The 24432-nt window shown below is 47.0% G+C and overlaps 7 protein-coding genes across 7 annotated transcripts; 3 read left to right on the plus strand and 4 right to left on the minus strand.

The window, feature by feature from the left end:
* Positions 1–288: 288 nt before the first annotated feature.
* Positions 289–1620, plus strand: LHYA1_G008104 (putative PH domain-containing protein; the record flags this gene model as incomplete). The annotated part of the gene is made up of 2 exons (XM_031153025.1): positions 289–573; positions 625–1620. 2 exons carry the CDS (start codon positions 289–291, stop codon positions 1618–1620), a joined length of 1281 nt encoding a protein of 426 aa, XP_031001901.1.
* A 4305-nt stretch (positions 1621–5925) lies between these two features.
* LHYA1_G008105 (uncharacterized protein) lies at positions 5926–8421 on the plus strand (the record flags this gene model as incomplete). Its single annotated transcript, XM_031153026.1, has 2 exons — positions 5926–6143; positions 6234–8421. The coding sequence occupies 2 exons, from the start codon at positions 5926–5928 to the stop codon at positions 8419–8421; spliced, it is 2406 nt and encodes an 801-aa protein (XP_031001900.1).
* Positions 8422–11858: 3437 nt separating this feature from the next.
* On the plus strand, positions 11859–12782 carry LHYA1_G008106 (Uncharacterized protein; the record flags this gene model as incomplete). The annotated part of the gene is made up of 1 exon (XM_031153027.1): positions 11859–12782. The coding sequence occupies one exon, from the start codon at positions 11859–11861 to the stop codon at positions 12780–12782; it is 924 nt and encodes a 307-aa protein (XP_031001903.1).
* A 2243-nt stretch (positions 12783–15025) lies between these two features.
* Positions 15026–15912, minus strand: LHYA1_G008107 (PXMP2/4 family protein; the record flags this gene model as incomplete). The annotated part of the gene is made up of 3 exons (XM_031153028.1): positions 15026–15352; positions 15404–15730; positions 15751–15912. The coding sequence occupies 3 exons, from the start codon at positions 15910–15912 to the stop codon at positions 15026–15028; spliced, it is 816 nt and encodes a 271-aa protein (XP_031001902.1).
* Positions 15913–16941: 1029 nt separating this feature from the next.
* LHYA1_G008108 (uncharacterized protein) lies at positions 16942–17709 on the minus strand (the record flags this gene model as incomplete). The annotated part of the gene is made up of 2 exons (XM_031153029.1): positions 16942–17151; positions 17290–17709. 2 exons carry the CDS (start codon positions 17707–17709, stop codon positions 16942–16944), a joined length of 630 nt encoding a protein of 209 aa, XP_031001891.1.
* Positions 17710–18826: 1117 nt separating this feature from the next.
* LHYA1_G008109 (uncharacterized protein) lies at positions 18827–19326 on the minus strand (the record flags this gene model as incomplete). Its single annotated transcript, XM_031153030.1, has 2 exons — positions 18827–18914; positions 18998–19326. Coding segments are annotated over 2 exons (417 nt in total), but the record flags the coding sequence as incomplete, so codon positions are not given.
* A 600-nt stretch (positions 19327–19926) lies between these two features.
* On the minus strand, positions 19927–24375 carry dhkB_1 (Hybrid signal transduction histidine kinase B; the record flags this gene model as incomplete). Its single annotated transcript, XM_031153031.1, has 6 exons — positions 19927–21212; positions 21263–21968; positions 22022–23708; positions 23758–23898; positions 23954–24169; positions 24299–24375. 6 exons carry the CDS (start codon positions 24373–24375, stop codon positions 19927–19929), a joined length of 4113 nt encoding a protein of 1370 aa, XP_031001889.1.
* Between the last annotated feature and the right edge of the window lie 57 nt (positions 24376–24432).

The raw sequence follows: 24432 nt of genomic DNA on the forward strand, positions 1-24432 counted from the left end.
TTATAATTACAATGTCGACGTCTCGAGAAGTTACCTTTACAAGTTTCAATCGTTTCTGAGACCAACGACGGGAGCTACGAGTAGTTCTATAGCAAAAGAAACACGGTGGCTAGGTAGGTGTACTAGGTAGGGCTGGTAACGGACAAACAGCCGCTTCTTTTCTAGAGCAAACCTACCTAACACCACTACGACGTCAATAATTCACCAGTGAAGTCATTCAATCATTTATTCTTTTGGCCCTACCACCCAGTCACAAATATAAAATCCCTTACTGCCATCATCATGATCATGGCCGATGTGCAGACACCGACACCGACACCGACACAGACACAGAAGCAGACAACAGCTATGATGCCAGAAGCAAGTCAGCCTCGCCAGATTCCACCCCGAACGACAGCGCTGCAAATCCCTCGATCCGCCGCTGTCTCATTACCTCCTTCCAGCTCTGCCAGTCGCATGCGCAACTCGCATCTTGCCCTCGATTCTTTCTCTCCAGTAAATCAGAACGGCAGCTTCGAGTTCGATCGGGTGCTAAAGAGTGGATATGTTCAGAAACGGACACGGAAAACAAAGGTGAGGAGGAAGCCCCATCTGCTTCAAGCAATTCATCCTGACATTGAATAGGCATGGAAGCCAATATACTTAGTCCTACGGTCAAATTTCCTTTCGATATATAGAGATCAGAAGGAGGACAAGCTACGGCATAAGATCCAACTCGCAGACCTCACAGCAGTTGCCTTCCTAAAAGACCCCAAACACAAGCGCGAAAACGTGTTTGGACTCTTCTCTCCCTCACGAAACTACCACCTCGAAGCGAAATCCAGAAAAGACGCCGAAGAATGGGTTGAGCTCATCAGACGGTCGGCACGAATCGAGGAGGAGGAAGAAGAGATGCTCCTCGCAAGTCCCAGCGGCAACGCCACAGGCACATACAGCGGCTTCGACCGTGCCATGCAACAACACAACGAAGCCAAACTCCTCCATGACGAACGACTTGGCTCCAGCTCCCCGGAACCCCTAGAAAGCATGCCGCAACCACGATCCAAACTCGGCGGTCCCCGCAAAACATCACATACCTTCGACTACTCCGGCAACGAATTAGCCTCCCACTCAGATATGTCAGACAATGATTTCGCACGCGCAGCAGGCGCCTCTAGTCTTTCCATCCCCGAAGAATCACTCGCCGTCCAAGCCCCCGGCACAAGCACAGGCATCCGCCCCATGCTAGGCGCGCGCAACGCCTCCCAAATGTCCGTCCTGAACCCCGAACTCGATCCCGAGCGTGTAGTATGGCAAGGACACCTCCTATATCTCAAAAGCAAGAACGGGATCCGGCAATGGAAAGACCTATGGGCGGTCATCCGACCACGAAATATCCAGTTTTACAAAAACGATAGCGAATATTCGACGCTGGTGATTATACCGCTAAACAGCGTGATTAACGCGGTGGAGATTGATCCCCTTAGCAGGACGAAACGGCTTTGTTTTCAGGTTATTACCGAGGAGAAGAGCTATAAGTTCTGTGCGAGGACGGAGGATGGCTTGAATAAGTGTCTTGGGGCTATCAAAAGTCTCTTGGCCAAGAGGAAGGAGGGGGAGATGGGTGCAAGGGGACGGTGACAGTACTGGGGTCTTCTGCATGTAAGAGGGTTGTAGATGTGAGACGTGCTTGTATTGTGGAGGGGGCTTAATGCGCTTATGAGGTTACGATTCTGTAAATGTAATGCTACCATGACTATACCATTATTATTCATCCTTACCTCCTTCCCCTTCTCCTTCTCCTTGATGTCCAAAAATCAAATATGTCCCCTTTCTTGCCTCGACTTCATACGTATACGTACATACACTTGTACAAAATTCCAGCTTCCCCACTTCATATTCACATGCCCAGCACTTACCCACCAGATATCCCCTTTTTCTTTTCCCACTTGGTGGTATAAAAAAGTAGCGTTATCGTCTAGGCATAACTAAGTAAGGGGAAATGCATTCAAGGTATATTTGACGCAAGGCTTGGGTCAAGGGATGAGAGGCACTGTTCTAATTCGAGGATTCCCGCTCTCGAATATCCGTATATATTCCCGCTTGTGTGTATATATATATGTAAGAGCGAGGATTTCATACGCACACGGAGGGAGGAGGGAGGATATTTGTTGTTAGAGTTGGGTTTGCTGGTATTTATATCCATCCATTCATTCGTTTATTCTTCTATATAGTATAGAGAGAGACTCCATGTGGGCTTTGGAGTCGGGGATTAGGAGGTGTGCGTGTGTTGAGTCCTTCTTTCTTCGTTCTGTGGTATGATGTCAACGAAGAGGGAATTCGCGTAAGTGCCTGCTTGGACATACTGAGCTTGCTGTTTCTGTTTTTCTATAGATAGGTTTAAGGATAGATTGTTTATGCATATTATAGGAGGCTAAGGTGTGAGTTCTAGGCATAGATTATAGTATATATATTTTCCACAGAAAGGGATAGGAGAAGGGGGTGCTTGAGTATAAAAGCTACTATTTCAACTTTGCACACGGTATTCAAGAAACAAAGTGCCAAACCTATCCTTAACACTGCTGTGCGTGTGCAAAGGATAGTCTAGTGAAAGAGTTAGTAGGGATCATAGGATATGTGATTATTATGAAATCGCCACCTTCTTGTCCCACTTTCACCGAAGATTCTTTATCTAAACTTGTCTACTTTGCTGTCAAGCATAATATTTCATTCATGTTAGATTTTGCTATTGATATTCATAACATTCACCTATAACCCCGCCATGTCCTTCTAAACGCTCCGTTTCTATTTCCAAGTTTCTTGCTACTGCTCGTCCTTATTTGAAGATCAAGAGAGGGGAATCATGAGCTTTCACACTCGCTCGCTCCCTCATATCTCAAACCGCTCTTGAATTTATCTTTAACTAAGATCCTTGCAATTGCAGTTGTTATCTACATTTCTTGAATTCCTTAAGAAGACGGAGTTAGTAAGAGTTATGTTTTAGGCTTCGACTTCACTTCAGTTGCGGCTTAGCTAGCTATAAATATAAAGTATTATGCTTCCATGATCTAGTATCTATCTACTACATCTCGGATATCTGTCTTTATTAAGAGGGCTTTGTTCAGGATTCTCTTAGGTGTCTTACTTGAACAGGTTGCTGTGGTTTCGTGAATAAAAGTGCTTTATAATTTACAAGAATTCTTATCAGCTGCTCGGTTCAGCTGTCAAGTTAATTTTAAGAAGTGCTATCATGTATAAATCCATTCACTATATCAGATCCGATGATCGATTCGTTAAACTTTTAATAAGGAGGGGGTGTTAAGTCGAAATTATCTAAAGATAGACTCTCAAATTTAGGTAAACCTAATATACAACCACTTTTAATATCTCACATGCTTGATCTGGTTATTCTTCTCATTTAGTTACTGAAGCATCTTCTAGAAAAGGGTGTTGATACATCTTGAAAGTAGATTGGATCCAAGGAAACTTTAAAACTTGGTGCTTATTCACTTCCTTCGGATTATTGATCAGGCAGCAAGATACACTAGGTAAGTTGTGAATGCACAGTTCGATGTTCTCTATATAAAGCGACCCTTAAACCTCCTATTCTTACCTTTATACGCATAGCAGCATTACCTGCAGACTCATGTGCATGGACTTCTATATGGAGCCGAGAAGAGAAGTGCAAGATCATCGCAGCCGGTGGAGACGAGTTTTCCGAGGGCTGGGCTGCTTAGCCTAGTTATTCCAACGCTGATACTAATCGTTGGATGCTGTCAAAGAACATTGTATGGTCGAAAGATCCGACGATTTATCTCTGATACTTTGAGAGGAGAAAGCAATGGAGAGACTTTGCATGATGTCTATTCGGCTTGTTGTATAGTACGACTTGTGCGGCAGGGCCAATCCAGGCTTCCAGGTAAGCTCTGAAGACCCAAGTCAGCCCGGCGATTGATTGGGTAAAATTGTCAGATAAGCGCTTCTTTTAAACATGGTATTGCCCGCTGATGGCTCACGATCAACGTGAGGTTTTCAAAAGAGGTCTAGTATAACAACCGGTCAGATCTGGGTTTCTAAAACGGTAAGACCCAATCCAATCCCCACACCTGAGACCCCTTCATTGAGTACTACGAGCGAGAAAAGTTGATGATCACCTCGTCTCGCTTTTAAGAAATGCAAAGGCTCGATCCATCTATACTTTGCAAGAAATATCGTATCTTACGAGAACTAAATCGTCGAGTTATAGCTTGCTGTCATCTATGCTGTCATTCATTCAAAGAAATGAGATGAATTGAGTTAATCATTGAAGTGAAGGGGTATTGAATTGAAGTTTGATACTCTAACATATATCGTGTTGGAAAATCCTATGCAAGTGTCCAATAAACTTCTTCATCTCGCAAAAGCCAATGGCCAGCAGCCCTTCCGTTTGTTATTGCTATTAGGCAAGAATCATTCGAGAGTATGAAATGTTTATATACCCCGAGCAGAAGTCCAGGTCTCGAAGAAATCAAGGCAGTGATTCACCTTTAGAGCGTTCCATTATGCACGAGTGATCCCAAATCGCTCCCTCACAATTCAAGGTCTCTATAAAAGCCCACCGTTTAACAGCTTACCTTAGACTAGCCAGCTTTTCTCGATCCGGCAATCACTCAGGCAGTCTATGGTGGAATGGGTCAACCAGGTTTCTTCTGCCTATCGCTATAGACATGCCAGCACGGCTTAAACAATTTCAAGCTAAGAATCACAGGAGTTTTACAATGTGGCAAAATATTGGTAAGGAGTGATCTTTTTACTATATCACACAAGAGCCGAATATCATCTGCTGTCAAATGCAAATTACGGTCAATTGAACATCCGACGATCAAGATGTGATACTTTAAGAGGAGATGCAATCAGATATATTCATTCTAATCATTTCATATGCAAGTTATCACAGCAAGTGCCCCGCGGCGATCCTTTCAAGCAACGCCGGCCACAACACATGTTTTGCTTTTTTTTTTTAAACAAGGACGCTATTGATCGTTCAAGAGTCGAATGAAGGGGTGTTTATATACCACAATCAGACGCCGATACCACCGCTCCATCCCCGGGGTCTTATCCACCTCCGATAACCTTGACCGAAGAGACTGGCTAGAATGCAAGGTAGAATATAGGTGTGTTAATATATGCATAGTGTTGGGATATATGTTACGTGTACCGCGTGACCTTAGCTCCGGTGACTACGAGTAAGCAGCGATAAAGCCTGGCCTTTCACTTCATCGCTGCAACCTTACCTAGAACCTTTTCTACATCTAGAAATGCAACCACATAACCACGATTGATCCTAGGCTAGACTAGTGTACTATGTATAAACTAAATATATAAGCTATAAAAGAAGCCTAAATTAAAGTAAAAGATTAGGAAATTAAAAAAGAAGACTTTAATTCATCGATAGATTCTACTAGTATAGCTGATTTTATAGAAGTAGAAAATAAAAAAGTTATAAAGTTATAAAGTTATAAAGTGATTAGGTTATATCTACGCAAATGCCCGAAAAAAGATAGCTGAAAGGTAGAAGTGCCGAATTAGTCTGTCTTAATCTGCTCTCTTGCAGAGAGCTAAGGGTATATTAGTGGTTAATATTTACAGCTGACATGCTGGATTATCTAGAAAGAACTGTCCTTGTTTAGATGCCTATTTAGTGCTAGCATAGTAAGGCATCTATACATAAACTACTAACAGCCACGTAGTCACAATTATTTCAGGGCCGCGTTTCTCGGTCTTGACTCTTTATCACCACGAACAGCAATATCTGCCACTAGAAATAGCACACAGGCTGTTTATACACTATTTGTATGATACTTCGACTTCCGTTTTACTATTTACTTCCCGGAGCTTTCAAACGACTTCTTGTCTCGCAGTGGTGCCGCGTTAGTGCCTCGGTGGTAATTCAACTTATCCTCCACAATGCCCATCTGCAAACAATGCTCTCAATTTGGGAAAAATAGGTACCGGAACCTTTGGAGGCTCAAATACTTCATCTCTGCTAGCGATGCGCGTCGCCTTGAGTACTTTCTTGAAGGTGGTCAAAGCGAATTCGATTCTGGTCACCTCTACGAGGCTGAGAGAGTAGATACGGCTTTGGAGCAAGATAGCAGCCCACCTACTATTGCCTCACGTTATAAGTACCCCTACCCACCTTTCTACTTATAGCATATTACCTAGAAAGAGAACTAACGGTAAAATTGGAAACATAGCTCGTTATTTGGCCCAAGGGTGCTACAGCAAGCAAGCGACATCATCCGGCGCAAGGAGGCGTGCGAGCTATGTAATTTGATTGCACACCATATTGAGAAAAGCCGTGTAGAACTGGACAGGCAAATCGAAATCATACTCGTACCTTTCTGCTCAACTATAGACAAACATGGCAAAAATCTGGAGACACTCCGCTTATCAGTGTTCGAAATACGAGAGCCATTTGATAGAATGATCGGCCCTGTAGAGGCACATGATCAAGAAGCTGCTTTGGAGAGGCAACCTCGCTGTATCTTAGAACTACAGGAATGCTCTTCTCTAGTCCCAACCATCGATGATAATGATGATGATGATCATCATCATCATCATCAACAAACACACACTCCTCCATCCCAGAGTACCGACACAAGGTTCAGCGGTCGTTTGGTTAGTTCGAGGATAAATCCGAAACTTATTTCGAAGTGGATAAAGCTGTGTAGTACATTACATGGCCCCAGCTATGGACAACCACTCTTCCCGGAGCAAGCCGAACAAGTACTAAGATCTTTACTTGTAATAGATTCAGAACGAATGTGCATTATTGATGCTCCCGTTGACTGTCGATATGTTGCACTCAGCTACTGTTGGGGAACGGTGTCGATGTTAAAACACACTATTCAAAATTCGGCGGCGCTTCGGAAAACCCGAGCTCTCTTAGATTCAAACGTGCCGGCAACAATCAAGGATGCTATTGCGCTTGTTCAGGAAGTTGGAGAGAGATATTTGTGGGTTGATGCACTATGTATCGTCCAAGATGATGCGGCCGTGCAAAAAGCGCAGTTGACGCAGATGGGTCTTATCTATTCTCGTGCAGCTTTCACTATAGTGGCTGCTTCTGGAAATAATGCCAATACTGGACTTCCAGGAATTCATTCCGATCCACGGATCATCAGCCAACGGGCTGTGAAATTAGGCGATAAAACTTTACTTGAAGTTATTGATGGGAGAGACTACTATAGTGGCGTCAAAAAGTCACATTGGATCACTAGAGCATGGACCTTGCAGGAGCAGATTCTATCAAAGAAACTTTTAATTTTCACCGACCAACAAGTCTATTGGAGCTGCTGGAAAGCTGTCTGGCTCGAAGAGGTTGTTCTTGAAGATGTTCACGCCATGACTTTCCTCCATAATCCCATTCGAGATCCAACGGACCACGGGTTCTTTTCAGTAATAACTGGGCTTAAAGTTTACCAGATGCTTGTCAACTACTACAGGCATCGTCAACTTACATTCAAGTCGGATATACTGAATGCATTTTCTGGCCTGTGTCAAGTCTTAGCTGCGACCGAGAAAGAATCATTTCATTGGGGTCTACCAACTTCAAATTTTGATAAGTCTCTATGCTGGTGGCTGCGCGGCGGTGGAAAACGAAACCACGCCTTTTGTGACCAAGTAGCAAAAAGTGGTTCAGTAACTTTGCCTGTTCCATTCCCAAGTTGGAGTTGGGCTGCTTGGCATGGCAGCTCTGCTCATTCTTGGATAAGCTGGCATGAACACGCATTTGATCAAGAAAGACAACCAGCGATCGTCTTTTACAGTTATGACATCGAAGGACAATTGAAACAAGTCAGTCAAGTATCATCTGGTCCAAGTCGAGTTACAGAAGTCCCTTTGAAAGATCATCAAATAACTGGACCACCAGAACTTTTAGAGTTCCATCGTGAATGGAAGGACCAACCTCAAATATTTCGCGAGACACTCTATATAACGCCAGTGAATACAGGAATTTTGCATTTCTGGACGAGCACAGCAACACTTCATATCCTCTGGGAGCAATTGCAAGACAATCTTTGGTTTGGTAAATCCGTAGATCAATATTCTGTTATGATCTTCACTACAAACTTCCCCGAAAATAGCTTTCCCGAATATGACGCCCGCTTATATATGGATGCAACAGCTCACCTAAACCTTAACAATGTCGAATTGTCGGAAGTACCAGAAGGTTCCATCCCTAGTTGGATGCTCGAAGGCCATCGAAGGTACAATGTACTAGCGATGGACTTTATCGTCATCTCTATGAACTACTACAAGGGGGAAAACCCCAGTCTGGTTGCTCTAGCGGTTGAATGGAGGGATGGAGTTGCTTATCGAATTGGTATTCTCTTTATGGAACAGACCGGGTGGGCCAAATTGCGGAATAGGGTTTGGAAACAAGTGGCATTAGGTTAAGAAACGCTTAGTGTATCGAAAGCAGAAATGGAAATTTTCCACTGCCACGGATGTGCTATGTGCTGGAAGAGATGCTGGAACGTCTTTAGGCAACATCGGAATTTCAATGAATGTTTGAATATAACTAGAAAGCAGCTCCAGATGTGATAGCAGGAACTCGTCAACAAGGATCGCCTTGTGATATTATACACGAGGAAACCTAAAGGAAGGTGCACTGGTGGGAATTCTGCCGATGTAGGAGGAATAGTTATATATATAAGTATTATGAGTGTTCCGTAGATAAGTATATTTATCTTGCTTTTCAGAGAAAGCTTTATGTCCCTTTTCATTTTTTACGAATTTTCCGGGTTACCCCTTTTCTTATCCATATACATCATATTCACTAAACACCACTCTATATCCTACAAATTCCTTCGCAGGTATTAAGTCCCCTACGCAGCACCCAAACTAACATCATACCTTCATTCAGCACTGCGTAATAATATCCGCCTCATGCAACTCAACACTCTCCTCTAGCACTGCAACACCATCCCCAACCCTCAGCGGCAGACTTCCAAATTTCCCTTCCTTAGATTCATTTTTCTCCATCGGCGTCAGCGGTCTTCGTGCTTCTTCATTTGTAATCCCGACTTCTTCGTCTGTTTCATGGGCTAGCGGTGTGTCGTGAGCTAGGTGCAGACTGATTGAGGTGTTGGGGTGTGTGAAGAGAGGGCGGTGAGGCAAGGTGGGAACCCAGGGATTGCTGGGAGGGAGGATGGAGAAGGAGAAGGAGCTTTGGGTGGGTGTTTTATCGGGGTCTTCATCGGATCCGCGGAACACGAGGGCTGGACTCGGTTGCTGGAAGGACGTAGAGCTGCGAGTATCTTCAGGAACTAGCGGGTTGGATGAAGTAGGCTCTTCGTCGCCAGCGAAGATGCCAAGACCTAAAGTATTCCAAGGATTTGTAGTCGTCTCGGGGAGAATTTGGGAACGCTTGGGCATGTTAGCTAAATCATCTAAAGATGCAGAAAAATTGTTGCCAATACTTCCAGTGGGGATGACTTACAGGTGGAGGTGATTGTCTCGGCCGATTCAGCCCAATGTTCTTCATGAGCTCAGCGGATACAACAGGACGACATCCCAGGAGGCCAAAACCAAACGCCGTAACCGCTGTAGCAGGAATATCGCCATTGACGGTCGCATCCAAGCTGAGATATGAACGGTCTTGGCAAATAGGTTTGCATCTAGCGCAGATTTTATATTGACATTCTTCATTTAGCAGCCATGGCTTCTCTGCGGTTGACTCGGGAACTGTCTCGGACGATGTCGCGCTCTGCCGGGTGGCGGACTTCGAGAGAAGATGGCTGTTTGCGAGACCAACATCATCTTTGGTGGCTTTGTTGAGGACGTCCAAGAGCTATGAGGCGTTAAAAAGTCTTCTAGAACGGTATATACGTGCTGCTGGAGCTGAAATCGAAGAATACCGTTGTACATACATGGGATCTCTGCTCGAGAACTTGAGTAACCTGCGAAGGTGAATAGGTCTTGAACTGCTCATCTGTGATTTCAGTCAGGAAGGCCAGCCTTGACATCCTTGACTCAGGACTTCTCGGGCGGCTGCTAGGTCTGTCAAAGAGGCTGCAGATAGGATCCATCGTGTCCTATATCATTTATTAGCATATTGTATGAAAGCGCTCTTATTGACACGAACCTTGAAGCCGCGCTCCCATTCGTCGTCCAGGAGAAGCTCTCTATCTTGAGCACACCTGTACAGCCATCCCAAATGACCTGGCTCAAAACAGACCGAGCATCGAAATTGTGTTGAGTACATACGGGTCATGATATGATGGGTGCATGCGTGATGATTGTTTGTATACACAGCTTGATATCGAGCCGCGGGCGGAGGATTCATGACGGGTGATAAAGATTGGCGTCGTGCTTTCAATGGCGACGAGATTTGCGATCCCGTAGCTGTTGGAACATTCTCGGAAATCGATTCTAAGGCCTCCATTGTGCGACGACGTGACCGTTTGGATGGCGGCAGCATCTCGTGCCGTGTGGTTGTTCTCGCTATGCAGATGTTGATTTCCCGGGCTTGGTGAATCAAAGATTGCTGTAGCTTTTGATGACAATTATGTCGAGACGGTTGAAGTTATGTCTGGCTAGAGCTTGCTGGTGGTGATGGAAGTCGGTGACTGTTGTCAAAGCGAACCGAGATCTGAACCGTAGATGGTGGAAAGAGACGAAATCTAATGCGAGCCAGGTTGCTCACACATTCCATTCACATTTGTCGAGCCTTTCAACTAACATTGATTCACAGAGGTTGCGACAACATAAGATATGTGATAAAAGTTTCGGAGGGTTTGTAAGGGCTGGATGTACTGTTCCAATGGCGAAACCAAGGCGCTCGCAAGGGAAGTCATTTTACTAGTCACTTTATTTTGAGTCAACCTACATTTAATGCTGAAAATATTTATTTCAACTTAGTCGAACGAGTGTTCTTGTTCCTGAAGGTTCTTGAAGCTAAGGACATCGGACAAGCAGAGTCTGCAAGCTACTCACAACATCTTCCTCGGCACTTCCAGCCAACGCTTGTTTCTTTCAACTCCTGCAGTGTTTTACGGCCGTCTCAACAAAAAGAAGAAACCTCCCGGTGGACAGAAAAGAGCAGCACACAGTTTATATTGTGCCACGTAGCGTGGGACATTAAAAGTCGACGAGAATGAAGTAAGTGCCGCTTTTTGTGTCCAGCATATGAAAGCAAAATAAAGAGCCTAAGATACAATTGACAGTCCTTTATGGGAAAGGCCGCAAAACACTGTTGGAGTTAGGGCAAAACTGCCCAAAGTTGGTCATGTTATTCTAGGTCCTAAGTGAAGTATTGCAATAGAATTAAACATTTCTAAAATATCTTGGAGGAGAACCATCCAAACGGAGAACTTGCGGCTAGTAATGATGAAATGGACACGCAAAGGCATGGTAAGAACGATCAGAAACTGCCATCTTCTGCGCAAGACTTCTCATCATTTCGAAATCTTTTAAGGAAACACAGGTAATGGACTGAAATAAGAGTCCAACCTGGTTCGTATTATCAAAGTAGGCGGAGCAAAGGGGGAGTTGGTTTCCGGTCAGTAAAAGCATAATTCAAGATACTTGCTACGAAACCCTTCACCTTGAAGCGTTATTCTGGACCATCAACAAAGATACAAAGCTGATTATCGACATGCTTGTGGTCATTGCAGGATGAGAAAAAGTATCAGACGAAACCTGGTCGTCGGAGGTATTCACCTAGCCTAAATAGGCAACCTCAAACCCTGCTCGAAGCCCAATCACATGATATACCTCGGCATTCCAACGCGTCGGCCCTTCCGAGTGAGGATAGTATAAGAGTCCATCTACACTTGCTTCATATACATCTCGAGACATTTTGTCCCTTTTCCCCTCTGTAAAACGTCGCCATGTCCGAGATCACCGGCATCCCCCCGCCAGACACCTCGCCCTCTTCCTCAATCTCAATCCCAACACCCTCCCCTCCAAAACCCCCACCTATCCCCTCCATCCAAACCCTCAAATCCTGGGCACCCCTCTACCTCTCTAAGACAGACCGCACCATTACTCACCTCAACAAAATTCTCTCCACCCCCAGCGGCACCGACTCCTTCCTCTGTACCCTTCGCTACACCACCCTCTTGTCCTCCGTCCTCCTATCCTCCATCTCCATCTCCCGCATCCACAAACAGGCCCTCGCCCTAATCGAAACCGCCATCTCCCTACCCCCAAACACAACCGTGATCATCGACACCTCAAGCATACCGAGTTCACGGTTATTAGTCACAGCGCAGCGATTAAAGGCGTTGAGCAGTTTGATTAGCGATTTCAGGATCTTTGCGCGGTTATGGGGTTTACTAGGTTTATGGGCGTGGGGGAAAAGCGTATGGCTTGAACCGAGTAAGGATAAAGTGCTGGCGCGTATAGCGTATGCGCAAGTTTTCGTCAATGTGTGTTACCAGTATTTAGAGAACGGGGCGTATTTGAGCTCGAAGGGAGCGCTAGGATGGAATGGTGAGAAGCAGGGACGGGCTTGGGTTTGGAGCTCGAGATTTTGGATGGCGCATACGGTGTTAGATCTGGGGAAGCTGTATCATGAGTGGCAGGTGAGGAGGGGGAAGAGTGGGAAGGGCGATGAGGAGGTTGAGGAGAAGAGCGAGGAGGCTTGGAGGCGGCTGTGGAAGAAGCAGTTGGTGGTTGATTTGGCGTATGCGCCGCTTACGGTGCATTATAGCTTGGAGAATGGATTGATGGGCGACTTCTTGGTTGCGTTGTCTGGGAGTGTTGCGGGGTTGACTGGGTTTAGGTATTTGTGGAGAAATACCAGTAGTTAGATGGGAAAAGAAAACGAAACGAGTTGAACGATATATGGCTGTCTTGCATGCATAACAGGTAGGTGGTTTTACAGAATGCAAATACACGGAGTAGGTATGGATCTCAATAATGTTCTTTCCTCATTGGGGTTCCTTGAGTTAAAAGAAACGCGTCTTCGAATAGCACACAGTATGAGCTACTGCATAAAGTCAGAGACCACGAATAAATACCGTTATCGCATTGAAGCCAAGTTGGAAGAAGCTAGCATTCCCAATTTAGTCTGCTATGATTGAGTCATGTGGAGAAAAGGCAGGCCAACATTATCTCAAACACAAGAGATATGTAATTTCAAAAACTTCATGCTAAAAAAAAACAGTGCATTCGTTACCTTGTAATCGCAACATATTAAAAGTTCGTGCACCCTTCCCAAGTCCTCACCCCAACTCAACCTAACCCAACCCAACGCCACCCCTTTCCTTCCTCAACCCGTCAAAGAATCCTATGATTGTCATCAACCGGCGGCGGTTTCAACCCCAATAACTCGGCCAGCCTCGCCCGAACCTCGGGCAACTCCTCATTCAACTCGGCCCACTTCTGACTGCGATCCAGCTCCGCGATCCTAGCGGGGACCTTCAACATGTACTTCTTCAGCCAGTCCTTCAGCTTATCATCAACCTTATCACTACACAGGATCGTCGCGCAAATCTCACTCATCTCAAAGGAATCAATCTCGCCGTCATACTTCTGCAATCTCTTCAGCGAATGCTCGAAAGCCGACTTGGCAGTTACGTTTGTGCACAGCACGTTCATGGTGACTTCGTCGAGCGCCATGTCGTTGCCGTACCGCTCGCGGTTGATAAACGAGATGAGCATCTCGATGATACGATCCGACAGGATCTTCTCCGACTTCTTGTCGACGTATTTCTGCAGGTCGGCTTCGAATTTCGACGCTTCGGCTAGGTAGCTGCAGCGCACGCTGTACGTTTTCCCGCGCACTGCGATGTCCTTGGTGGGGAAGTCACAGTCGGACGCTTTGGTGCAGTTGCTGCCACGGTGGCTGTCTTCGCTGAAGAGCTTGTTGTGGCCGAGGCCGTCGCCGCGGTGATGGCTGTGACTGTGCCCGCTGTGCGAGTGCGAGTGTGGAGTGCTGCCGCTGCCGCAGTTGCAATCACGTGGGAAGCCGAGAGTGTGGTGGTGGCTGCTGAGGCCTAAGCCCTGAGTGCGGCAGTCCCAGTCTTCTTTGCGCTCGCGCTCCCGCTCGTAGCTGTTGTAGTAGAGGGGGTCTGCGCCAGAGGAGAAGCGGCGGCCTGGAGCGAGAGCAAGGCGTGGCTCGATGTCTCGCCCCATGGGTGGGCGGAGGGGAGACATGGCTGGGCCGGCCATGTATGGAGGTCGCCCCATGAGAAGCCTTCCGCCCATTCCTCCTTGGAGTCCTCGTCTTGAAAAGGGGTCGTGGAAGCCACCCAAGCCAGGGCTAGGGCCATGGCCCATCCCTATGCCCGGACCTCGATCGGGCAATCCCATGCCCCCGCCTCGGAGTGGAGAGATGGGATCTCTTCCGCCATAGGCATTAGGAGGTGCGCGCCCAACCAGGCCACCGCGATAGCCAGTGAGCTGCCACCGGTCCATTATCCTGTGCTATGCAAAGAATGTTTCAGGTATTTTATACCAGAACGACGAGACAGGAGGCAGAAAAGACGCACACGTGAAATATCTGCGGTACGTACGAAGGCGTCGGATCTGTCTCCGAAGTTCAAAGTGAGAGAACACAATATAAAGACATCTTCTTGGCTTGGCCCTAGTAAGGAAGAATCTTTCTTCACATCACTAGATATGTCATCATACAGCTGCCGCTGGCATCTGACGAGGGCAATGACTCCCTTCCCGTCTGTCGTGTAGCATGCTAACGTGTATGATGAACACTGGACGAACAAACCTACAATTTGAGTACAATATGGTCACGTGAGGCGTACAACTGCAAACAAATACTTCGTGATAGACCAATGAAAAGCGAATATACAAGTATGCGAGGTGCTATGGCTGCTTTGTGTTTGCCGCTCCCGAGATGACAAGCAAAGTAATCTCATGAACTTCTGTATGTGCAGGTGTTCGCAAATAAAACCACTCATTATCATTCAATAGTTGCGCCGTAGTAGAACCTTTTGCCCCGACTCTCCCCAGATCAGAAAAATGTGCATTAGAGATGTAACCAACATGGCTCCGCTAGTCCAGTCTCCCTTCCGTATCACCACAATTTTCCCATTTAGTATTTCGGTCCACTTGGGTACTCATCCGGTCTGCCTCCCCTTTCATCGTTATATCTCTTGCGTAGAGCAGCGAGACGCTTCTTCTTTGTCACCGAGTTGACATATGTACCAATGACGAAGCCGATAATGTTGAAGAACGGAACCCAAGTGTGTTCAGGCAGGAACTTTTGTGCGAACGCGAGCGCGAGCGGGGAAGAGATCCAGCTGACCTTCATAACAGGCATAAAGCCGGCCTTCCAGGTTGCATGCACTTGATGGATCGTCTTCGCACCAGCGATGATAGCCATCGAGACCAAGTAGACGCTGTTCTGGATTGGAGCGATCTTCGAAATTGGTCAGTGGCTATCGCAGGTGGCGGGAATCGAGGTACTTACAACTAAGTTGCTCACAAGGATCTGAAGGATCTTGGCCTTGAGACTCGTACGGCCTGCGAACAGCTTCTGGAGTATGCTGATCAAAACATGTCCCAGAGGCGCGCTAATGAACGCTCCATATGCAGCCATCTTGGGCACGCGAGCCGTAAAGTAGTTGCCGTTCTTGTTGCGGTCCTTCGCGATCCATGAAGCCAGAAGCTCTTGTAGACCAGATAACGTGCCTGATGTCAGCATCTTTGTGCGAAGAGGGTTCGTCTGAAGCTGCTTCAGGTATGCCTGCAGGAGGAAGTCATCAGCACTCTGCACAGAATCCAGCTGTCCCGGTCCCTGGATACAACAACACGTACAGCCAAGTAACCCTTCGTGCCAGCATTTCCCTTGCCTCCAGTCAACGCAGTTCCGATCTCATCTGCCAGTTCGTGTTTGCCTGATTTGATTACTGGTGCGCCTTGTGTGCCCGCCACCCCGCCCGTCTGCTTAATCGTATCTTTTTCGAACTTGACCGACATGATGGGCGATCTAGAAGGATATTCGTGGGATACTATCTACTTCGAATTCGTCAGTATGCGATTCTTGTGTTGTCTGTAGCACCGCTGACAGCTTGTCGGCGAGAGCTTCGAGCAATGTTTACTCGGTGTGCTGGGGCCGAGGTCCCTTGTACGCGACAACAGAACAGGAGCTGGAAGAAGGATCGCAAGAGGGATCAATCTCAACTGATAGAAGAGCGACTGACCTGCTCAATTCCTAGTTGTGCGCTCACTCGTTACGGATAAAGTGCAGCTGGGTGCAGTTGGCTGTCGTGTTCTGGTAGGAATAGTAAAAGTCGACGTCGTCCCAGCGGTGGGTGTTGTGTTGTTGTCAAATCAAGAGCGGGCGTCGGGCTAGCAGGGATATAGGTATAGGTGCGGGTGCCTCGGTAGCGTGGGGATAGCTTACTGGTGGTTGGCAAAACAACCTCACTCACTCAATGGCTCGCTCCACACATCTCTCACTCCATTCCATTACACATCACATCTGTCGCTCCACCGCCGGAACAAACAACTTCATCTCGAATCTTACTCAAATGCCGTACTGCACATCACACTCACGTAATACACCAGGCCTAGGCTAGATTTTGAGATCTACAACAGACCGGGTCTAGTCCTTATCACTGGGCCTACTGTACTCTACAGGCTAATTTCTTAGTCGAGGTGAGATTTCGAGAAGTTGCATGCGTATTGCTTTCCTGCGCATTCTTGTGATATGCGATACGTCAACTTCAATCTCTTACATTGTACACATCTAATATCCATACAATGATTAAGATGTTTCTAAGCAAAAGTATTGCTGATCAGATCATTCTAGCCGGTCCCCAAATTCTCACTCCAAGTGCACAACGTTGAGCAACGAATCGATTTCCAATGTTCTATAGGTATATTTCAAAGGTCACACTCGCTATAATCCTCAAGTCCCTATCCAGCCCTAATGTGTCATGGTTTTAAGAATTCATAGACCCACCACTCGCATATCCAACCCTAAAAGATCTATGCTGTCGCAAGTCATTCCCATTGCTCCACGGAACAAGCAGGAACCTGGCAAGCAAGCCCCTCCCAGGTTCCATTCATGCTCCCCTCCAGCTCCGCCACATTCATGCCCAAGAATACTTGTTCCCTATTCCGCATCCCCAAATTCGGTCTCAAACTCAACCGAAAGAATGTTGAATCACCAACACACTTGATATCCCACTTCTCCGCCTTCATTTTGAACGGCTGTCAACGAATTAGCACGGCGAAAACTTGACGGTTGGGAGAGAGCCGCGGAGCTGATGGGCGGATTCAAGGACCGCCATATAAGCTCCCGAAATGACTCCCATCTTCCCAACTCCCTTCAAAACTTCAAAAACTTACCTCACCCTCCGCAAACCACTGCACTAGTGAAATCTCACTCCAATCATCCTCAAGTAGTTCCGGGCACGCGAAGTATCGGTGCGAATAGACGGGGCCGAAGTCGTGTCTGGAGGTCAGGTGAATGCAGTAAGGCGTTTGAGGGGTGAGGGGGTTATCTTTCAGTGCTTCGAGTGTGAAAGGTGGGATGAGCATTGGTATTGGGGGGGCCGTTGGTGAGGTCGTCTTTCGACAGGCGCCAGCGCCATTACCGATGAGATGCAGAAGGTCACCGGCCCGTTGTCGGCGGATGGCGAAGTCGAGGAATGACCGGAAGATCGCATCGTGTAGTTCGCGGTTTAGCTCGTAGTATAGTTTGTTGTCGATGGACGTATTCACGGGGACGGCTGCTGTGCAGCAGAAGATGGGGGCTGTGCTAGACATGTTTGTTTGCTTGTTGATGCTGGTCTTAGTTGTGGATGAGTGATCAAGAACGTGCTTGCTAGATTGACGATCTTGATATTCATTATAGATGACTGTTTTGTGGCTGAGTATTGGTGGAAGAGTGTGTAGTGAATAATAATTGTTGGCGTAATATTGATTGTCTGGTGTACAATGGTTAATAACGTTGTAATAATGTTGAATGGAAAGGGGTTAGCCGAAGAGTCAAGGGGTTGTTGATCTCAAGCGAGAGGCTGCTGCAGTCTTCTTGCGAGGCAATAGCCACTGCGTCCAAGGGAGATACATATTGCTGTATCGATGTGGAAACGTTGCTAGAAGAAAGAAATGAAGATTGCAGAGAAGGAATATGTTGAAGAAGGATAGATTAGAGTGTTAAAGTACTCCTGACTCTCAGAATCGAGCCTGCCGTTTACGGACCGTGATTGTTGTGACGCTAGTGCCGTCGCGGGGAAGCGACTGGTAATAACGCTTACCGTATATCTAAGTAGAAGTAGAAGAGGATATAGCGGAAGGTACTAGTGCACTTTTAAGGGGGTTAGAGGAAGCATAATTGCGCCTATAAAGGAGGGATAACTAAGAATACATCATATATCGACACTTCTCCTACTACTACTTCTCTAGGCTAATCAGACTTATCCTCCTACTCTACTGCTAATAATCATAACTAATTGGATACCCTAAATCTTTTTAATTAACACTTTATCTTTTTTTGACCTTATACATATAGCTGACACACCGCGTTAGAGGAAAAATTAGATACTAGAGATGGTGTATTTGAAGGGGGGCATGGGGAGGATGATGAGATAAAGGGGCTTGTTGATCGCTTGGCTGGGAATGAAAAGGGGTTCGGATCACGCGACGGAGAACACATGCCTGGCTGAAGATATTTAACACAGCTATGAATACAATCCGCCAAGTACCGCGCCTTCATCTACAACTCCAAAGCAGCATCCGCTATCCTTTCTGCGCTACAAACCCAACATCCCAGAGAAATCAAAAAGGGGGTATCATTTTCCGTGCACCGACTATATGGGTAGCACCAATCAAGCATGGTTATGGCCTACAATCTCAAGTCAGCAACGAGTCAATCAACGCACTGCAACAGAACAGCGGACTTACGACCAAGAGGCTGAGCCCTCTTCGATATCGACGAAGCCTGCTCCTGCTTGATCCTCGCAAGCCGAGCCCTACAATCCACCGAGTCAGTACGCGCATTCAGATAGGGTATATATACGCAAGTGACACCACGATAGGGAGCGCAGCGACTTACTCCTCAGCAGCCTCCAGCTCAATCTTCTTCACATGTGCCCTAGCCTCCTTGACCGCAGCACGAGCCTGGATCAACGCTCTGTCGGCGTCCCTCTCTGCCGCTTCGGCGTTCTGCACGCGCTCGCGGGCGTTGACGATCGATGCATCTTCGTGGTTTCGGTGCAGGAGGTTGTGGCGCGGTGGGCTTGTCGTTTTAGTGGCTGCTGCGGGTGTTTCGCGGCGTCCGAATAAGGTGCTGCTGCGCTGGGGACGATCCGTTGTAGTGGTTACTGGCGCTTTGGCTGGGGCTTTAGTAGTGGAACTGGTGGAGTTGCGGTTGAAGAGAGGCATGATGGGGGGTCAGATAGGGGAGGATGGTTTTGGGTTTTGGGTGGGAATTTTGTCAATTGAAAAACTTGAGGTTACTTTTGATGTTGATATTTGTAAATAAATAAAGAGAAGAGTAGATTAAGTGCAGCAGCAGGTAGATGACTTATAATCAAAAATCCGTATTCGTGAGAGCAGGTTTTGGCAGGATTGTGAGCACATGCTGTATGACGTCAGTCATAGCAGCCAGCCTCCCCCCTGACAAGTCCTGGTCCTAGTCCTAGTCCTACCTACTCCGTACCATACCAAGATACGTCCATATAATAAGGATATAGTTACAGATACTCAAACCACGTATAGCACATATACATTTACAGAAACAACAAACATAAAAAGAATCAAGCATGCATAATATTCACGATGATTATTAGAAGGGTTATTGTATTCTAAATTTATGCTCATCTCATTCAAAAATTCATGCCTGTCATCGTGCCATACCACGCCATCCATCTATACAACCTGGTATCATACAATGCACATCTACCTAGCTCCAAAACGCCTGCAATTTACAACTCCCTCCCTCACCACCTTCTACCATTCACTATCTACACTATCTACTCTATCTCACTTTATCCTATTCGCCTCCCAATTATCCAACATCTTTTTCACCTCTCTAAAACTAACAGGCTTGGTCAAAAACAAATCAACTCCAACAGCAGCCGCTCGAGCTTGATCCTCACTAGAAGCCAGTCCAGTGAGCGCAATGATCAGCGCTGGCGTAAGTCCTTTCCCACTAGCACCATTTCCAGCTGTAGAGTTCATCTTGCGGTGTTGTTCAAGCGCGCGAATTTCTTTTGTAGCTCCAAAACCATCGAGTAACGGCATCGAGATATCCATAAACACGATATCGTAGCCTTCTTCGCGATCCGAGTATCTTTGAACGGCGGCGACGCCGTCCATGGCGGTGTCAATAATTGAGTGTTTGCGTTTACCGATTGAGGTTGACAGGAGGGTGAGGTTGATGGCGTTGTCATCGACAAGGAGGAATGATGGTTTGGGATTTTGCGGGGATGATACGTCCTTACTAGGCAGCTTAGTGTTGATGGCAGTCTCGGAAATTCGAAGCCCTGGAGGCTTGTTTTCTGGTTTCTCCGCCGCTGGCACATTTTTCAACTCGGGACTAGTGGGTTGTTTCTCTGGAACCGGGAAGGGATACTCCGCTATCTCTAATGCATTTGGAGTTGGACTTTCTATGACCTTCCGAGCGTTATCACTGTCTGCTGCCATCCGACTGTTGTCCAATACTTCGCTTCGTTTTGGGTTGAGTGACATCTCTTCAAACATGTTGCTCAAGTCGCTTTCTGGTTGCGGAGCATCGAGTGGGTTGGGTGTAGCCTGACTCACTCCTTCTAGACACTGCGCGATCGCTTTCCCTAATTTGAGAGGGCCAATTGGCTTGACCACATATCCGACGTTTGATCTTGAATCGGTTTGAAAAGATGTGCGATCAAAGCGGGATGTGTGAGAGCAAAGCACTACTATCGATGGCCGCTTGTTGTGGGTGATGCGGGAGTGATGGATTATTTGTGAGACGGTATCGGCGTTGGCCTCGTTGGAAATAATGATACCGGCTTTCTGCCCTAATGGAACCAGCTGTAGGCCAAACCATTCAGTGACAAATTGCGCAACCGAAGCCTTTAAGAGCTCTCCCGTCTTCTTCACGGCAGGATCCGGGGAATCTATGTCAAAACCGTGTAGCGAGACTCGCTGGCCTTGTACGCGAAATCGTAACTTTGTTATGGATTCCTCTGGCTCATGCGGAAGAGAATTTATAGACTTGGGCGTATTTGTAGATGCAGAGTCGACATGTTTGGGCAGTTGACGAAGTAGAGGAAGATTAACTCGTACCTCTTTATAACAATCAGCAAAATAATACGGAAGGATTAGGTATGAGACTTACGAGTGCCCCTTCCTACTTCACTCTCAATTCTAATATCGCCTTCAAGAATGTGAACGATACTCTTGACAATAGCCAAACCAAGACCTGTCCCGCTTGAGAGAGAGTTCTCTTGTGCGAACGGGGTGAAAAGCTTCGAGCGCAAAAACTCTGGCGCAATGCCTTTACCGGTATCCGTAACTGTCAATGACACCATAGCTCTTGGAACAACCTCTCCTGTATCTGGATCTTGAAAGTCATCCATTGGTGAACAGCCTAGTTTGATTCTCACATAACCATGCGACGTATACTTGAGCGCATTCCCAAGAAGATTCATGACAACACGCCGAAAGGCTCCGGGTTGTGTTGTGAATTGATAATTATGCACGTCGACATCAAAGACGACAGAAACTTTGGGCTGTTGCAGTGTGCTTGTACCGAGCAAAGGCTCGGAAATTGTTGGACCCCGTATTTGAGTACTATTCGTCTGGTCCCGGGTATCTCGGACCATGTCGAAATTAGCAGCAGTGCCGTTTTGAAAGATGTGACCAGCAAAGACACTTTCCACGACTTCCTCGCAGATGACCGAGATATCAATATCGGCATAGAGATTAATCATGGGCAAGTCTGATTTTATTGAATATGAAGTACCAGGCCGGTTACCGCGCCGTTTGTTCTTTCGCCATGTTCTCTCGAAGTGATTGATTTTGGAGAAGTCTAGCACGTGATTCTGTGGAAGTTAGTACGAGTCATTTGAGTTGCAATGAATAAACAAAGTCTTACAATGGTGTCAAGGAGCGTCCGGCCACAGCTGGATATTGTCTCAACCATGCTCTGCTCAAATGTGCTCTTAACCTCATCACCCAAGAACTCGGCACTTGCGAGAATACCATGAAGAGGAGATCGTAGTTCGTGAGATATACTCCCAATAAAGTCTCCCTTCTTTTGGTTTGCGATTTCTGTATCAATTCGTGACCATTCCGCCATGACGGAGTTGCCAAATGCAGACAAAAAGGAAAGTTCATTCTGTTTTGACAAAATACGCGTGACCTCTGTGGACCATACAAAGCAGCCACTTAGCCAGCGGGAGCGTCCCGCATCCCAGAGCGGAACGAACAGTAGCTGCCGTATGCCAGGAAAGTGGCGAGACAAAAATTTGGAATCGGCCTTGGCCTTTTCACTTCTAGCTTTACGCCTGTTCGCATCCTTTTGACGTTGCATGGGGTCTTTGCTAATAGGCTTATATTGCTCCTCTTCGGATGATGAAGATATTGCTCCATCTGAATCAAAGGTCCACATTTTCCCTCGGGGGTAGCGGCGCAATAGGGTGTGAAGTGATTTCTCATCAAAAGGCTTAAAAGTTTGATACCCGGGTAGTTCATCGCCATGGATCGAGGCAGCGCCCGGAGTAGAGAAGCCCAAAACATCAACAATCTTCTTGGACGCTGTAGTAGTTTGAGAAAATGAACGAACGCCGAGACCGGGGGAACCAGGGGATGGCACAGCTGGAAAAGGAACATCATCAGCAGACATCTCATTCGACGAGTGAGCTTCGTCGCCGCTCCCAAATTGACCATCCGGTGTACTATCTTGCATGTCGTCTCGATTTGATGCGTCGCTAGCCTCTGGCATCCCTTGCGAGTCGTTGGCAAATCCTCCTTGGGCATCATAAAAGACGCAACCACCATCAACCTCAAAAGTCTCTCTGATAAGGTTTGCGGCCCGTGAACATATAATCTTTTGTGCCGAATCTTCGGACGTCTCGCTTCCAGGAGTCGCACCAGACCTGTCGTTGTCCTGTGGCGATGAGACGGTAAAAGCGGTTCCAATAGATGTCGAGGAATTGGGATGTGTTGTGCTTGTGAGTTCCGGACGATGGCTGGGGTCATCCGCATCGGCATATGCAGCTATTAAGACCTCTTCCGTTCTAGATGCCAAGGAACTGGCGTATTCTTGCTCCTTGCGTTCAACGCTACTCACAGATCCCACAGAAACGACTGAATCCCGCTGCGACTGCGAGCGCGAGCTTTTTGATTTTGTTTTGGTGATAATCGAGTCGGTTTCAAATTGGCCTACAATGCGCGTCCCCTCTCCATCTTCGGCATCCACGTCTGCTTCCACAAGCTCAGAGCGGCCCTCAACAAATGAGGCCAGGCCTCGAGACATCTTCATGCCCCGCCTGTGTTGCTCCACTTCCGAAACCATCTCCATATGTTTCATTATAGTCTGTGCCATGGTACCCATGAAGTGGAGGTCGTCTTTGGGAAGTCCATCTTGAACCTTGTCGTTTACAATGAATAAACTGCCAATTCCTATTCCTCTTTTAGTTATGAGGGGCACTCCTGCATAAAAGCGAAGATTGGGAGGGCCTTGAACGAAAGGTAACTGGTTGAATCGGTCATCTTTGAGAAGGTCGTTAACAACAAACGAGGGATACTCCCCGGTCCGTGTTGGGGGAACTGCAATAGTCCTACACGAGTCAGTGGTCTAGTTTTAGGAAGCATGCACGATAATTATACCTCTCGCATAGTTTGCCAGACTTGGAAACGTTGCTGCAACCCAACCACAGATCATCTCCAGGTCCATGTTGGGCTGCGTCTACCAGATCAATGGTCCTCGTGCTTTCTGCGACGAAATATTGTGTCTCGGCGTCGATGAGGCTGTACCATGTAGTATTAGCCCAGATAATCAGATGTTGAGTATCGAATTTCATACCCTATCATGGCCCTTTGCGCTCCGGTTCGCCATGCTGTGAGCTGGCAAAAGGCAGTCAAGGCAGTATCGGGAGAGGATATTTTGGAGGACGTGATGTCTGAATGGACAGGAGTATTTATGGAGGGGTCATCGCGGGTAGAAGTGGAAGAGGAAGAAGAGATCGGATCAATAGTGAATGGTGTATCGGCATTGATGGGTGCAGATGGTTGGTAGTACCTATTGATTAGAGATGTTAGTCGAGAGATGTACAGGACCGGACAGGATAGGATAGGACAGAAGATAGGATGCCATATGATAGGACAGTGTAGTATAGCACTGTGCAAAACCAGATTATATATAACGTACTTGTACAGCTCTCTAGCCCTCGCAGTGTCAGACACTCCTTCCGCATGCGACGAGACGGTGGATGCAATGGGCGCCATGGTGCCCGAGGGAGAGGGAGAGGGAGAGCGCGAGGGCGAGGGGGTGGGAGGACGAGG

The sequence above is a fragment of the Lachnellula hyalina genome (assembly GCF_007821495.1).
Source record: "Lachnellula hyalina strain CBS 185.66 chromosome Unknown contig00203, whole genome shotgun sequence".
Classification (NCBI taxonomy): Eukaryota; Fungi; Ascomycota; class Leotiomycetes; order Helotiales; family Lachnaceae; genus Lachnellula; species Lachnellula hyalina.